The 17955-nt window shown below is 39.1% G+C and overlaps 1 protein-coding gene across 1 annotated transcript in view; it reads right to left on the bottom strand.

Annotated features, from left to right (window-relative positions):
• The window catches only part of LOC113406191 (interleukin-1 receptor accessory protein-like 1), a 544469-nt gene that overhangs the window by 41427 nt on the left and 485087 nt on the right, over positions 1-17955 (bottom strand). Inside the window, exons 6-7 of the mRNA XM_026649368.1 lie at positions 5603-5735; positions 2753-2898 (exon numbers count right to left, since the gene is read on the bottom strand). Coding sequence (XP_026505153.1) covers positions 2753-2898; positions 5603-5735 — 279 coding nt within the window. The remainder of the gene's footprint in view (positions 1-2752; positions 2899-5602; positions 5736-17955) is intronic.

Genomic DNA, 17955 nt, shown 5'->3' with positions numbered 1-17955 from the left:
TTCACAGGGACTCTTATGCTTCACACTTGACTGATGTTTGTAGAGCACTTTGTGGTCCATAGATGATGCTGATATTATTATGAGTAATAATACTTGACTCTTATGTAGTATAGCACTTTATATTTTAAAAACACTGAACAAACACTTTCAAGTATCTTTGTGATGTAGGTAAGTAATATTATCACATTTTGCAAATAGGAAAACTGACACACAGAGGTTAAATAACTTGATCAAGGGCACACAGTGAATGACAGAGAGAGAGAGTTTTGAGATCCCATCCCTGAGCTCAGTTATTCTTACTGTGATCTATCTAAATGGACTCTGGCTGTATTGCACCCTATTTGCAGAGTAATTTTACCATTTTCAAGGTCTCAGAGCACTTAGTGATCTTAACCTCATGAGATCAGCCTTCACTGAGTGAAAGTTGTTTAGAATTAAACATCCCTAATGATAATATATTACAGAAAACGTTTATAGTTAGAGTTACCAGAGGGGTAGTTGTTTTAAATCAATGATTACTTTTAGTTGATACAACTGGAAAAGGTCTTTGTTTAACAACAAGGCTTTTCATTTTTACTTTCTTTTTGAACAGTGATATTGCATTGTATATAGAGTTTATGAAGTTTTAATCCGTTGTTTATGTATCTAATAAGCATTCCAGATCCAGCATTTTTACTTGCTTAAAAAGCAAGTTGCAAAACAAAAACATGTCAGCAATTAAAACTTAAAAACTTGTAGTACAGCTCTAGATGTCTTTTAATGTTTGGGAAGCAAATTTCCCTAATTTATTGCTAGTTACCGATTGCACCAAATAATCAGAAATTAATAAATACACATTCCTAGCAGAGACTAAATGTGGGTCTAAACAAGGAACCTAAAACAGAATGTTGCCATGGTGATTTACAGAAAACTAAGCAAGCTGTGCAAAGCTTGTCCTTCTAGGAGACCTGAGAGACTAGTTAGAATTTTTATCTGTCACGGTTAATTTCTCATTTTACTGAAACAGTTGTCAAAGTGCAATGTATGTAGAATGCTCATGATAGTACCTTTTGCATTTTACAGACCCACTAGGGTCACTTTTCAAATGAATATTTCAGATTCACAGTTATTTTTTAAAAAGTATGCTATTTCTAACTTTTTGCTCATTGTGATGATGATTTAATTTTCTGAATATTTCTTCATATACATGTCATCACGAGGCTACATGCTATGGTGTGTTTGCTATACTGACAGCTCCATGAAGGGAAACAGGAGGAACAGAGTGAATTTGCAAAGTTTAGGCCATGCATATTGCCAGATTAAAAGGCTGGCAGCGGCAAAGCTCCTACGTGGGTAGGTTCTATGTAGTGTCATAGTCTTACTGCTATTGCTGATATGGAAAAGTAACAGAAAGGGAGATGATAATAAAAAGATCTACTAAATATCAATCAACTATTGTTTTTAAACTCACCAAAACTTTGAAATTATTTATCCTAAAAGATCCACATATTAATTTTACTATTAAATGATAACCTTATGGGATTTTATAGTGTTTACTGAATTGATCTCATGACATGGGTTCAAATACCTCTGAATAGACCCCTGCCTACCTGCTGGTCTATTAATAAACTTCAAAGACGGGCTAGCTGGTTTAGACTAATTTCCCAACTCAATATTTGCAAGAAGAATAGAAGAATATTTGCAAAGCACCTATTGTATAAATGCCAAGCCAAACAGATCGTTTGATTATTTCTACATTCTTACCTCTTATGAGATAAGTGCTATACCTTAGTTCAGTAGAATAACCATAAAGCATTATTGTACTATTATTTTGGAGTGGGTGGGAAAGAAACTTAAGATATTATTATTTATGATAGTTTCCCTTGCGGTCCCATTTTGGATTTACCCAAATTTACCCAAACTAAAGAAGTGACTGCTGCCTTAATGTAAACAGACACCTGAGAAACACAGTAAGAAACTGGCCCTTTAATAAAGGGGTTAAAAATAAGCACAATAAAAAAATTGACATTGGTCCTGATCTTTCATTTCTTATTTCAAGCCAATGGGATTTTGTTGGAGTATGGAGAGCATCAGGCATAGCACGGGTCAAAGTGGAATCCATTCTAGGAGATAAAGTGTGCAAGTGGACTGAGAGTCTTGTTTAGCAAGGTGCTTTCTGTCTCATCCTAATGATCTCAGTGGGAGACTACTGTGGCCATTAGTTAGGCTCAAAGCACCTGATATCAGTGGATAGTGAAAACAGGGAGACCTTTAGAAGTTTGTTTCTCAATACTCCCTCTCAGAGACCTTTGGATTAAATACATTAGAACTAAAATCTCTGCAAAATGGGGTGAGTCAGAAAAGGCAGTAACTTTACTAGTGGGATTTTTATGTACATTTTTCAACAGGAATCTATTAACTATAACTTTGGGGCTTATATTTTTTTTACAGAAAATGATTTAAGTTATATTACCCATTTCCTGCCCTACTAAACTTTTATCAATTTCCACACCCGTGAGCTGTTAAATGTATCTTGTATACAGTCATTATTAAAAAGTGTTATTTTATTATATTTCTTGTGGTGACAACCATAGTTAACAGTGTGCTTCCCTGGTTTATTTCATAGACCTTCACAGATGCAGGGAAGCAAACAATCAGCCTTTGCGTTTCAATATCTTAGGCTGATAAAGCTAAGGGAAGTCTCTGAAGGAAAGTTTACAAATGCAACATCATTACAATGTATAGTAGCTATGTTAAAAAGTCATATATTTACCCCTCTTATGTAGAAGAATGCTGGCATGTCTGCGTCCATTTCCATTTTCAACATAACATGAGTAATTTCCTAGGTCCCCTTCTTCCACCGAGTCGAGAATTAATGAGATGGAAACTTCCTGTTCTCCAAGATGTTCCTTAATAACTCTACAAAAATGAAATAATTCAGACATAAGAGTCTGTTTGTACCATGTCAGAGCATTAGATAATCATGATATAATGTTACTCACAATTCGCAGCACTCTGCATCAAACCATAGCCAAATTTTAAGCCAATCTTAATTAGATTATATTATGCTCTTTTCTTCCTCACGCCTAATGAGGAGGTTTGGCTTTGTAGATGTTAATGAGAGCTGCAGTTAATTGTCTTCCTTAAGCAGCATGATGCACACACTGATAATATATTGAGGGCTGGGAAGGAGACCTTGATGAGAAGTTCACATGCTGCTTAAAAGTAGGATATGATCTCTTGAAATGATGGGATATGGCGTAGGTCTGGAGAGGTTCCAAATGGTTAATTCCAGCTCGAGGCTGCTACTAAAGGTATGGTCCAAGATTTGCTTTTGTCCAAAGGCAATTTTCTGAGATGCTTTGACATTTCTATAGGAAGCAGCATGGCCATTTTTATAGTAAGAAAAATCATTACTTCATCTTTATTTTATTAAGTAGTTATAAACCAGCAGTGAAAGCTGGAACAGTTAATGTTCCCTCGCCTAATACCATTTCAAGTGGATGTTAAAAGCAAGCACCTCCTGAGTAAAAACCTCTTTGGATACCACCTGTATTCTCTTTCTACCCACTGTCCCCTCACTAGTCCCAGCATTGGTTTTAAAAAACCAACCAAGCAAACAGGAAATTGCTTCAAACTCTCATCACCCACACTATTCACACGCCTAAAGAAAATGGAAAACACTCTTCAGGGTCCTCCCTGAACAAACACAGAACCAAGCCAGTTGTGAAGAGTGTTATTACTTCTTGAAAATTTTTAAAGCCCTAAGTCTCTGGATGATAGGCTGTAGGAGAGCTTTAAATAAGAAATACAGCATAGCACAATTCTATGTAACCTGGTGTATTGGACTTGAACTCTGTGGAATAAAATTAGAGTACACTCAAGTGAGATATTCCTGCCTCCACCTTTCCATCACTTGGGGGAGGTGGAACATGACTCGAATAACCTTGAATGTTTGCATGGCCTTATTGGTTTTGATACACAGTTTCCTCTGTTACTTTAGTTTGTCTAAAGATATTCAAGATGAATTTGAGAATCAGACCAGATTTACAAGGCTATGGAGTAGCAAACCTTTTAGTAAGAAATTAAATTTAAATATGCTAACTTTAGTCTGTCGTAAGTATTCATTGTGGATAACGTACATATCTAAACTGCATATGTAATTCATTAAGAAGTCTTTGCTGTCATTTTATACTAGTAACTATCTATATTTTAAACACACACACACACAATGACGTATTCACACAGAGTACTGGTTTATATACTGTGTAGAAAAGGTTCTTTTCAGACCCATGTAGATACTTTAGAATCATATTGTACATCAGCGATTCTCAAACTTTAGCAACCCGAGGACCCCCATTTTGATTTACAATTTTTTGCAGACTCCCCAAGCTCCCCACTCAGCTCCGGGTCCCCCCCACTCCACCTCTTCCCATCTCCACCCCATCTCTTCCTGCCCCCACTCCATGCCTGCCCCTCCTCTTCCCCACCTCTTTCCGCCTCCTCCCCCAAGTGTGCCCCATCCCCACTCCTTCCCCTCCCTCCCAGCATTTCCTGCACACCGTGGAACAGCTGTTCCCTGGGGTGCAGGAGGCACTAGGAGGGAGGGGGAGGACCTGATCAGTGGGACTGTCGGCCCTGGACATGATTCCACCCCCTCCCTAGAGCACGCCCCATCCCTGCTCCTTTCCCTCCCTCCCAGCACCTCCTGCATGCCTCTCAACAGCTATTCCCTGGCGTGCAGGAGGTGCTGGGAGGGAGAGGGAGGAGTTGATGAGCAGGGCGCACAGACCCCCTGGAGTACCCTCACGGACCCCCAGGGTATCCGCGCTCCATGGACCCCAGTTTGAGAAACGCTGTTGTACATGATTTTCTAGGGTATGTCAACCAGAGCATTCCTAATGAATACACAATGTCAGATTAAGGCAGCACTTTTAGAAGCAACACAAGAATATGATATTCCTCCCCAGCCACACAATACATAAGTATTCAGCAGGTAGAAGTAGACCATATGAAAGAAAACCACGGGCACTGGAAGACAAGCAACGTTCTTGAGGTCTAGTTCTTCTATAATAATTGAATGTAATTCCTTTCACATACAACAGGAACAATAATATTTAGAAACAAAGGCCAGCTTTTGACACTTACAACATTTTATGCTCCATGGCTTTAAAAATGTATTTATTTGTGAACCCTGTTTCTTGACATATTTATTTCCCTTGACATCTTCTCAGTAACCTTTCAGTGTTCAATACTGCAATGTTTTCTGTTACTTGATGAAACCATTGTATGGATTATAATCTGTTACATCACTGCATTCCTGTGTCATTTATTCTGATTTTATGGTGCTAAAACTGAGATGAGAATCCTGCCAGCACCTCCACTTTCTCTGTTCCCCCTTTCCAAATGTAATCTACTCCACAGATTCACGCTGGTATAATACCACTGAAGTCAATGGAGTTACACTGACATGAAACAGGTGTAACAGAAGAGATCAGGCCCATAGCCTTTTCATACTCATGTTAGTAATAAAATCTATTCCTTCCTTTTACACAGTACTATTCACTATAAACACAAATACAGTATTAATCTTGATTGAGAGAACAAAAATGTTGCTTTTTACCTAATATCGCTTTCCCAGACCCGATTTTCATCCAAATCTTCAATAAACTTCTCTCCTTTCATCCAGTAAATTAAAGGACTCACGTCTCCACTGTATCCAAAGAAAGCTCGGCAGGTTAGGTTAGCAGAATTGCCTGTTACAGAGAATTAAAGAGAATATGTTATTTCAAAATTTGAAAAAAATATTTAATTTTTGGATCAGCTGCTAGAAACCTTTGAACTCTTATATCAATCTGCAAAAATCATTGATTTACATATAGTCAGTTGTAGCTTAATTTCCAACCAATGTTTAACACATTCTCTGGAAACAAAAAGAAGAAACAAATTATATAGAAATAGGGCCCAATCTTGCATTCGTTCACCGAGAATTTGGATTTACAAAGAATGCAGGATCAAGTCTGTAACAACTTGCTAGTGTGCTGATTTGCCTAACACAAAAATAGACTAAACATCTGGGCTACTGCCATGTTTTTCTATTCAAAATAGGTACAGGTTATGAAAAAAATATATTTGCTTAAGTTTATAGCAGTTACTATAACAGACCCCCATGGCCTCATTGCTATTTCTACTGCCAAGATACAGTCATTAAAAGCAGAGGTGCTTCTTCCCTGTTACGTTAGCCCTGCAGAGAACTGTCAGTAGGCAATCATTATGTGGAAGCCAAAGGTATGACTCACATTCCCGACCCAAGCCACTTCACTGAGTTGTGAATGTCAAGTGTAATGAATAATATATGCGTGTACTTATTCCATATTTTGTGAGCCATATTTTAAAATATGAACAGAAATCCACACAAGAAAAACGACATGTGCAATGTTACTAATTTAATGTTACTGCAGGAACCTTAATGTGTACAGTTTCTGACTTGGTTTGATTTGATTGTGCAACCTTAACATTGCATTAATTCAGTTTGTTTTAATTTTGCACACAGAAAAAGTGATACTTGACATATACTGTTCATGTGAACGTGACTAATTGATAACGCTGGCTAGAGTTAGACATACTGCACAAAGGTACACTGTTCATTGTCCCCGTTCACCTCCGTAAAGGCACCTTGGTCTTAGCCTGTATCAACTCTTCTGAACGATTGTGGGCTCTTTTCCCTGGTAGTGACTATTTATCTAGAATTATGTGGTGGTTTCAGGAGTAAGGGCCTGTTCTTTCTTGCATGAGGAGAGTATTATCGCTGATTCTCTGGGACTGTCCCTAAATCAAGATCACCAAACATATCTTCAATCTACGTTTTCAATTTTTAGTCTTCAGTCTCTAAAGACCAGCAGACTAACCACAATTTCTGTAACAGAGTTACAAATAGAGATGAAATCAATGGGCCTACTTGCAGAGTAAGGTATTACTCAACATGAGTTGGTGAAGAGGATCTGGTCCTTAGAGAACACATGAAATGAATCAACATTTGCACAACTTATTTCCATTTGGAAACAACTGCAGGATACTGTTGCAATGCTTTTTGGGGGCATCCAGGATTATGTATCACCTTGTTACCCCACTGCCTCAGTGAGAGAGATTTGCTGGTATTAAACTGGGTATCAGCTCTCTGTCACTCCAGTCTGTTAGCCAGACAATCTTCTCAGAAGCTTTTCTAACCTGTACTTTAGCTTATAGGTTAACTTTAGGTGCACCCAAATCCCCAGGCCTCCTTGAAGTGCAATCCCCTGTAATATCAGGGAATTTCATTGAATATCAGGGTTGGAAGGGACCTCAGGAAGTCATCTAGTCCAACCCCCTGCTCAAAGCAGGACCAATCCCCTGATAGATTTTTGTCCCAGATCCCTAAATGGCCTCCTCAAGGATTGAACTCACAACCCTGGGTTTAGCAGGCCAATGCTCAAACCACTGAGCTATCCCTCCCTCCAGCCTCTGCCACTGGACACTCACAGAAATTGCCCAGTTTGCTGTCTCCAAAGAGACAGTGTATCCGCCAGCCTGCTTTGCTTAATATTACACCACTGATATGAATGTATAGTAAAAAGGGAATAAGTTTGTTAACTAAGAAGGGAGAGTCTCAGATTCAAGTGAGTATTGTGTAAGAATAATGGAAACAGCAATGGTTACAAATAAAATAATAGACTAATCATTTTAACAGGCTAAAACCTGTCTAAGATAAGTTTATCACCTAACGCAACCTCTCAGCATGACCAGCCCCATGGATCAGGATCCAACCTTTATGATTGCAAAAAGCACGGTCCTTTTTGCTTCCTCACTGGTAGATAACAAAGGGGTTCTCTTCCCTTCTTATAGTCTAGCAACCTTTGAAATGATTCCTTTTGAAGTTACTTTGAAGAGCACTAGATAAGAGCCTCCTTCCCCATCGCTGGTTCTCCAGGGTGCCATCACCATGCTATTTCCACATCCCCTATTCATTTGTTTTTTCTGTTCACTTTACTAGCAAATGTAACTCCTATTGAACTTGACTCACAATGCTAAGTTTACATTAGAGGTGGGGAGATAACTATGTTCCCTCCTGTCTGAAAGGAAACCTGTTTCTACCTGTGTTTGGTGTTTAAAGCTCAATATCAGTAAGTATCCATAATTCCTCATATAGTAGTTAATACACAGATTTCACAATGATAGCAATGACCAGGGTGTTACTGGCTTTCATTTGATACCTCACACAACATTCTTTATAGGTAAATATCATGACAGCAAAGTGTTAGTTGTAGTGAGTTTATCAGGCTGGTTAAGAGTTGCTGACAGAATAGTCAACCACCAATGAGCCTCTGTGTCACAACTGTATGATAGCCAGATAGATAATTATTTAATAAGAGTCTTATTTATCGGAATTTATTTGCAGTTTTCAAGGAAAACATCTGGCTTCCATCCCTGCTGACCTATTCACAGACCTACAAGTCATAAAACCTTGCAATCAATGTTTACATTTTTAAAGGCAAGAGTCACTTATTACCTTCTTTCAGCTGTTTGGCAAGTGGATTATCATTGGTCATTCTGTGAAAGCTTACCTTCACTCAGTGCAAGGTAGCAACAGCACGCATCACAGACCACACACTCCTAAGCATACTCAGAGAAATTCCCTGACACATGCTAAAAATGATATTGCTAAAAATGGCTATCAAGATGTCCAAATAGTTGGCACAGGGAAGAGGAGATGGTTAATCTAATAACCAGAAAGCAAGATATGGAATTCCTGAATAATGAAGCAATTTTGGTCATCTCAGGACAACCCCATGGAACACAGCTCTGCAGCAGGCAGGGGGTTCAGATTTTCCAAATCCTGAAATAATTTGAGTGGAATGAGTTGCGAGTTGAATTAGAAGCTCAGCTAATGCGAGTCAAATACAGAGTACAACTTGGTAAGCTTTCAGGCTATATCTTTGTAACTTAAACTCTCTTGATGAGTTTAGGCATCGCACGTAGCTTCTCACAGCAATTCTGAAGCAGGTTTATACAAATGACCTTTTATTTTCTGCAGGATTCCTCAGCTGTCACATTTCTTGTTCCATGTCACTTACCTCGACTTTGTCTAGTTTTCTAGGAAATAGACTTTTGCTTTCTCTAAGAGTACGTTATGTACCTGATTTCAATTTCCAGGAAATACAAGGTAAAATTAGCTGTTGACTATCAGTCCCAACAGAGGGTCAGAGAGGACTAGCTGCCCCAAAATTGTCCTAGCAGAGCTTTGGCAGGAAGTTTTGGCAAGGGGAAGGACAGAGATGGAGTAAAAGTCCAGGATAATCCCTGACAATACAATTATTATAAAAACATTTGTGTGGTAATTGTGTCAAGGGAGTGCCTCCTACTCATTCACATACAGCCACTGGGTTTTTATTGCTCTCAAGTGGTAAGAAGGCACCTCAGTTGTTTGTCTAATCCAAAATAAGTTTCCTTTAGCAGATAACAAGTACCACTATGGCATTACCCAACTTTGTCTTAAAAGTGAGAGGGCTACCTACTGAATCACCGTCACTCCAGCACCTTGGGCTTTTCCTGGAGCTTTCCTACCAAGTACAACCCCAGTCCAATACTTTTTAGTTTATTAGATCTGATAAGCTCACAGCCTGAGGTAGTTTGGCTGCTGGCCAATTTACTCCTGAAGCATCAAGGTTAGGATCCACAGGGGTGCTGAGCTCCTGCAGCTAGCAGAAACCTGCTGCACTGATTTTTGTATCATTGGGCTCTAAGCCATTTATTAGTGCATATTAAATAAATATCAACCCACAGACATTAAACACGGTATTTTGTTAAGAAAAAAAACGTGTTAGAAAAGCAAAAGTTTAAAAGATTGAGGCTTTTCCCTGACTAAATTCGGAGGGATTTCCCCCCCCATGCATAAAATATTTACGTATGCTTTTAGACACAGAATTTAAAGTTCCTATTCAACATGATATATTTACATATGGAAAATAAATGAGGAAGGATGTACTGTCCCTTAGCAATACTGTGCAGATTACTGCTGTTGAACAAGGGCCATTAATATATCAGGTGTTCAGCTGTAAATTCATCTATTCTTTCTATTACAGCTGAGCTTCAAAATAAACCTATTGGAAAGGTGATTAGCAGATCACTAGGAAGGATTCTTGTGACCAGTTACCACTGCTAAAGACCTTGCTTATTCCTTTGCTCTAACAGCTAATTAGAAGGGGTGGGAAGCTGTCAGTTGGACAATTTCACTGAGGGGTCCTTGACTCTCATATAGTCTATTTCCCTCCCTTTGCTCTGCCAGAATCTGAATTTCATAGGGGTGGACATACTATAAAATTGGTGACAGTTGGGGGATGGAGTGGGGATCCTGCAACCTCAATGAGCGGGACATCAAGAGGATAGTAAACAATGGTGTAAGGCTATATCTCACCCATTGCCCTCCATGGTTGCTCCTTTATCAGATTTAATCATCTTCACGGCATGGTACAGGGCTGTTGGCTTTTTTTCTGCAGGAGTAGGAATTTGGAGAAAGAGGATGGAGAACAATTTGTCTGGAAGGTAGAAAGGCCTTCATGGACTTTTGGCTTTAATAATTGGTATGTTTTAAAAAAATTTTGAGCATAAATGATTATTAGATGAGCATGTTTGCAAATCTAAGTAAATAAACTAACTCTAGAAGATGCTTTCCCTTTAGCCAATGTAGAAAACAACCTCAGAGATGGTAATTCTAAGCCATTCATGGTTACCCTTAAGCAATTACTTTTGTAAATGATAATTTTTTAAAGATTTGAACAACTGTAAAACTGGATTAATAACAGTGCACCTCTGACAATGAGTGGGCATGTTATGGTTACTCTGAATGCTGCCATCTTTAATTTTCTTGTCAATGCAGGATTATTACTGTTTTACAGTCTATCCTTTTAAAGAGTCGAAATCCATGTTTAAATTTATTAACAAGGGTATCCACCTCTCTCTCTCTCTCTCTTATTGCTGCAGCATACTGTGAAATCTCAAGATAATGCTGTCTCCATGTGGGTCCTCAGTAATGGTTTTACTCAAAATGCGAGATGAGAATTATTAAAGTGAGACTGCTACCCGAGCAGCAAATAGACTCTAGAAAGGGCGGACAAAAGAGAAAAAAAAAACTGGATTGTTTCACTGGCAAAGAGTGAGGCTGAATGCAGATTAAGTTGAACAAGTGGAACTTTATAAAACCTTATGCATTGCTCTGTCCATGTGGCTGAGTTTCTTCCAGCCTGACCCCCCGCATTCCCTGCTTCTCTGGTGTCCCATCAATAATAGTACATCCAGGGAACATGGGCCCTCTGTCTCCAGTTCAAATAATACTGCTACATGAATATGTTGTGCCTTTCAGTACAAGTCCTTTCTTTATGTTCAAATAAGAATAAAATAAAGAAATTTAAGAGATCACCTACAAAGCAGCAAACATCAACTGTATTTGTCTGCCTCATCTTTAGTTCTGAAGATGAATATGTTCTTGCTTGCTTTCTGTAAAATTGCACTAAATGCTTCTTCAGCTTCCTGTCATAAAGATGCAGGTCAGCTCTAACCAATTGGGTTCAGTGTGAGGCACTTTGAAATTGATCAAAAACTTTTTCCGATCTAAAATGGGAACAATCCTTGTTATTCAGCACACTTTCTACCAAGCCAGAATGTGAGGAAGACCCTGCAACAAAATGTATTAATTTCAAATTGGCAAATCCCATCAGCAGAGACAACACTTATTTTAAGTACTATATTTCTCCAGTTAGCAATGTTTTGGACATTTTCAAGCTGTTGCTAGAGTAGCTCCTCTCCACTAGAGGACACTGTCTGTCTTTTTAACAACAAAACCTTTTGTTTAATCAGAAGAAATTGCCCAGAGTATAAGCTCTAATTAAAAACATCAGCATCCAGAGAACCTGCTAGTTGCAATTAGCAACTAGTGAATGTTTTGTGCTTGAGTAAAATGTCATCTTGTACGGGCAGTTTAAATTACATTTGCACCATTAGTCATACATGTTAGAATACAGTGTGATGGCATTCGCGTTACCCTTTGATTTGATAGACTGAAGGACAACCACTTCGGTAGGAAGCAATGATAATTTGAAGATATCTTCTGAAACTGCAGCTTAACAGAAACCTCAAAGGTGTGTTGCACAGCTGATGTGTTAGACAGCCATGCCCAGCATCTAATAATGATGCATCTGAAAAAGTGGGCTTTTCAACCACGAAAGCTTATGCCCAAATAAATCTGTTAGTCTTTAAGGTGCCACCGGACTCCTCATTGTTTTTGTGGGTACAGACTAACACTGCTACCCCTGATACTTAATAACGGTGAGGGGCAAAAGAGTGGAAATTCTAAGTGGTCCTGGAATATTAGTGTCTTGTAATTGTATGATGCAACTGGTACAGCATGATACACTGACGCAAAGGCAAGCTTTATGTTTATTTCTATAGGTACCACTAGTATATCAAATTATAAAAGTTACTCTGTCAAGGTAGACAGGACCAAAATCTCCTTCTTGCTATTTTTCACTCAAATGCACAAATTCAGATCCCTACCCTGTGTGTTTTTAAAAAATATATATGTTTCCCTGACACTGATAAAATTATCAGCCTTCCAAAATGAGGGCTGCAACACCACTACATTCCCAGATGCTAAGCTCGATGGCAACTCACAACAAACCTAAGCCACACAGTTTGGACCTGTCTGTCCTGACAAAATCTCTTAGAAGCAGAGCAGGCAGGGCGATACTGCACCGATTTCCAAAGAAGTCTCATATTCCAAGCAGGTTGCCGGACAAGTTGTTTTAAGCTCTGTTGTAAACCATGCCAGCATTTACAGACACGGGATTTAATCATATTTTAAATGGTTTATGTTTATTCCTTCAGAGGAGGACTCTCTGTAGAAATAGTAACTCCTTGCTTGCCTAAACCTACTACTATGCTGCTCTGCAGTTGGCACACATATTTTGTGATCTGCAGCTTCCACCCTTACAAATTGCTAAATATCTTGGTGTTCTCTTCATATGTCAAGTTATATCACACTGCTAAATATTGGGAATTATTATACACTAAGCATAATACTGGGGCCTGGGAACACCTAAATGCCAGTCCTAGTTCTCCAACTGACTTTTGGGAGGTCTTGGGAAGTCACCAGACTATTGTGTCTCAGTTTCCTATATCCAGAAAATGGTATAAAAATATATACTTACCTCTGATGATTCATGAGGTCAACAGACTGAAGATGTAAAGTGTTAGGTATTATGATTAAACACTTTTATGCAAGCCTGGCATAAAGTAGCTGGATGCCTTAACACACTCATGGAACAGTGCATAGCCTAGGATGTTAAACTCTTGATCCACAGCAGATCTCCAACTAATATCAGTGGGTGATTGGGGTAGAATGTGACTTTTAAATATTAACAAAAGTTTTAATTATTATTAATTAAGATTGGTTGGAAAATGACATTTTTCCTATGGAAAAAAATTGTTGCAAAACCAATAACTTTAAACCCCCAACTTTCAGTTTTTTTTTTTTTTTTTTTTTAAATGAAAATGCAACATTTTTCACAGAAAGCAGAAGCTTTTTGGGGAAAAATAATAATTTAGTTGCAAATACAATTTTCCATGTAAAATAGCTTTGATGGAAAAATTTAGACCACCTCTATATTTATTCAGTACCTTATTGCTACATTCAGCGAGCAGATAAGTTAATTGTTAGGACCACTGCTATTTCTCTGCCTTATGTTTTTCTTCCATCCAAATCTTCCTTTCTCAGTTTCTGTTCCTCTTACCTTTGCGTGTCTCCCCCTTTCACCCATCTGGTTTTCCTTCCTTTCAGCACCTCTCAATTTCCTCTATCTTGTGACCTTTGCTTCCACCCTGTCCTTGCTCATCTCATCTACTAAAATAACAAATACTTAATGCTAGCACTTATATTATTACCATATAAACTGCAGTGTTAATATCAGAATTTGGATACACCAACTAGGCCAGACAAAAACACCATATTTGGCATAGAATGATGATCTATATAACTAACTCTTATTCATCTGGTATGTGGTACTACATGTTAATAGCTTGCATTTACTTCAGTAGGTGGTGCTAAAGCTCTTACGTTTTATTATCTGATGTAATAGAGAAGCTTATAATGGGGTGAGTGAGCGATACAATTATTTTCCATTTAACATTTGTGCAAAAATCTTGATTTTTGATGTTTTCATTGATTATGGGCTTATGAATGTAAGGAAAATACCAAATTCAAACTATGATGATTCTATCAAAGGTCACCGCAAGGTCTTTTTAGATTAAAATTAAATTAAACTAATGGAGACATCCTATCTCCTAGAACTGGAAGGGACCTTGAAAGGTCATCCAGTCCAGCCCCCTGCCTTCACTAGCAGGACCAAGTACTGATTTTGCCCCAGATCCCTAAGTGGCCCCCTCAAGAATTGAACTCACAACCCTACCTTTAGCAGGCCAATGCTCAAACCACTGAGCTATGCTTCCCTCCCTTTGTTATAGGATTTCTCATGTTAGAAATACCCTTTGGAGAGTCAGTCTTTACATTTGGTTAACTCATTCATTATGGTTAAGTATCTCTTTAGAACACAGTCAACAGGAAAGAGGGAAAGGAACCAGGAGCTTCCCTGGTATTTATAGGATTGACTACAGTTGTGAGAAGAGAGGGGTGACTCCTGAAGTGGAAAAGAGATTCAGAGTGTCCAGGGAAAATACCTATGCATTTCTTCAGTGAAGTAGTGTGTTAGCTATGATGTCCCCAATCTGGAGAAATTAAGATCATCAGAAGTCACCAGTCCTATCTCACATATTTTAGCCAATACAATTGTAAAAAGTGAGCTAGTGTGCTGCAGGTGACAATGCTGATTGCCAAATCTACCCAAAGAGTGGACTGCTGTCCGCTGGTACTTAACATGCTGTATAACACCACACAGTTATTTTATTTTACATTTTCCATGCTAGGGAACTCTTAGAATTCTGTATCATCTTTTTTATGATGGCTATAGCAGGCAGCAAGCCAATTTATTCAGAGCAGAGATACATTACACATCACATTTAGAGGATCTCAATAAAAAGTCAATATTTGCCAACAAATACTTACCAAATACTACCGTTATTTCTTATTCTCAGTATAGGAAAACTGCAATATGTCAAATGCTATTGTGAGGTGAGTACTGGCTTTTTGGTGATGGTTACTGTTTGCTTCCTGGTGCTATGAGAGACAGGTTTGCCTGATGTGCTAATCAGAAATGTATAATCACTTATGGTGAGAATTCCAGACTGACTATTTCCAGTGGACTAATGAAAACTTTCATAAAACCATTGCTCCTGTAAACTTAACTCTTTTGCTTAGTCTGCTTCCTACCCATCCTTTTTTACAAACAAGTATTAATATGTAAAATGAGGCAAATCAATCAACAAGCCATTACAATACTGGTAGAGTTTTTCTAAATAACCCTTCCAACTGACCTAGAAAAAAGCATGATTTTTGATCCAAGAAATCTATGTTAATATCTCCTTAAATGAGATCTCGAATTTGCAAAAGGCTTTGCCCTAACTGAACACCCTATGACCTGCCTGAGCATTAAAACATTAGGTAACATGTAGCTCTTGTGTACACACACAACATTGACAGGTTCCAGCTATAATGTTTCTGACACAACCATCCCTGAGGAGTTTAGGCACCATATACAAATGAATGGTAACAGCTTTATACATCAGCAAGGTAACTGGGTGTTCTTCTCTATTTGAAAACCGTCTTCTCAGGGGAATATTTCCTAGTGGTGGTGTTCCACAAGGAAATCATTCGAGGGAAAAGTCCCGGGTTAGAGAGATGAGTGTTACACTGAGCCTTGCAGGTGCCAAGGCCAGGACTCATTCTAAATTCCCCTGGTAGCCTGTTTCATAGCTTGGAGCCCTTCAGAGAGTAAGCTTCCCCCCTGGAGTGAGAGATTCAGACATGGACTTTCAGCTGTATCATCATTGAAGATGGCAACTGTCACAGCAGACTGCAGAAGGGGAAGTGATCTATGAGATTCTTGGCTCAGAATGCCCATATGTCTCTCATATACAAACATTGTCAAACTAACCTTCATTTCACTGGGGTAAGAAAAGCCCTGAACCAATAATCTTGATTTTCCTAAGAGCAGGCCTCTCCACTTGTTGGCTGAATGTCATGATGATGAATTATCTGATCAGCCAATAGCTTGCCATCCCTCTCTCCTAGCTCTTCTGAAACAGCTGCTGGAGTGGGAGACAACGAATATTACACTGGTAAAGCAAGGGCTGTTGCGGGGAGGAAAGAGCCACTCCTGCAGGAGTTAAAATATGCAGGTGATATAGCATCTAGAGCTGTCGCTGGGGGAAAGAGAGAGGCCAGGAGTGGAGAAGACAACAACAGCAGTAGAAGAGAGGAAGAGGTGGAAGCATGTGTTGGTTACTGAGATGGAACTTGGGGTTCATTTATTATGAAAAACAATCAAGTTGAGTTCAGGGTCTGTCATTCTATCGAGGGGTTTACCATGCCACCAAATCTTTTCAATGGAATTATTGCCCCTTAATTCACAGTTGCCTATAGTTATAGCATTAGCTAGTAGTTATGTACTTACACCTGAGTTCAAACTTTTATTCTGAAACCTCTTTTTTCAGTTGCTCATACTTTTTTCTCTAACAAATTCACCCTCTAATAAAATTTTCCATGTGAGCACTCTCTCTTTCTCAGCCAAAATGTTAATTTCTGTCATGAAAGGTCTAACATTTTTAGTTGTAGGTTATGACAAAAATACTCTCTCCACCCAGAATATTTACACTCACAACTCAAAACCATGTATGGGCCTGAATTCCAGCTTTTGCTTGCTTTGTAGCCATATTGACAGTTAAGAGTCTATGTTTGAAGAAAAGGATAACAGTGATTTTTAAAAAATTGGGAGCTTTTTAAATTTGGCCATTTCAGACGTGTTTCTTTTCATTTTCCAGATTAAAAAAACAAACAAACACAAAACATACTGTCTCTGATTCCCCCCGATAATAGAGCTTCTTTGCACCACTCTGGTGGCACAAAGCAGTCAGATAGCAAGTTTAACCAGCATCCTCCAGATTCTCCTTGTGTAAGGAACTCTGCAAGTGGCAAAGTGCAAATATGACAGCACTATAGCACTTCCCCTCCTTGCTTCCAGTGCAAGGGGCTGGGGGCAGGCATGGGTGAATGGAATGTTACTATTTCTGGCAATCCCTGGTTTGGTTCCAGAATGGTTCTCTCCCCCCCACCCCCCGGGGCCAGAGGCAGCCTGGTGTAGTTTAAAGAAGCCTTGAACTGGCTCTGGATTGGGAAACTCTTTGTATGTTTCTACGGTCTTCAGTTATGTTTGATTAAACAAACAAAGAGTAATGTAATTAAATTATTCCAGAGTTAGATGTATTTATCTGAAACATACTAGTAGATAAAAACGACTTGGATTTCTGAAAAATGGCTGTGACCAAACAACAGAGCTACAGACCTGGGCTCAGAATCACGGAGCTACTCGGGCACTGTAATGCTGAGTGTTGCAACCCTAGGCACCCTGCCACCCAATAGAATTCTCAGCCCTGAGTTAGGTTCCCACTCCCCGGTACAGTGCACGGGGAGCGTTAGGTGCCTAAGGGATCCTCAGAAGCCAGTAAGCTGAGCAGAGAGCCACCGAAATTAGCCAGGGGTGAAATGCAGAGGAAAGGCTAAGGGTATCTCTACACAACAATTAAATACTCGTGTCTGGCCAAGGTCAGTTGAGACAGCCTCGCGTGGTTTGGGCTGCGGGGCTGTAAAATTGCTGTGTAGATGTTCAACTTTGGCTGAAGCCTAAGATCCCATGAGGGGAGGAGGGTCCCAGAGCCTGGGATCCAGCCTGAGCCCAAACATCTACACAGCAATGTTTAGCCCTGCAGCCCGAGTCT

Source organism: Terrapene carolina, unplaced genomic scaffold (assembly GCF_002925995.2).
Source record: "Terrapene carolina triunguis isolate 2854851 unplaced genomic scaffold, T_m_triunguis-2.0 Scaffold23, whole genome shotgun sequence".
NCBI classification, from domain to species: domain Eukaryota; kingdom Metazoa; phylum Chordata; order Testudines; family Emydidae; genus Terrapene; species Terrapene triunguis.
Note: the sequence above shows the minus strand (reverse complement) of the source record. Positions and strands in the feature narration are given on the sequence as shown.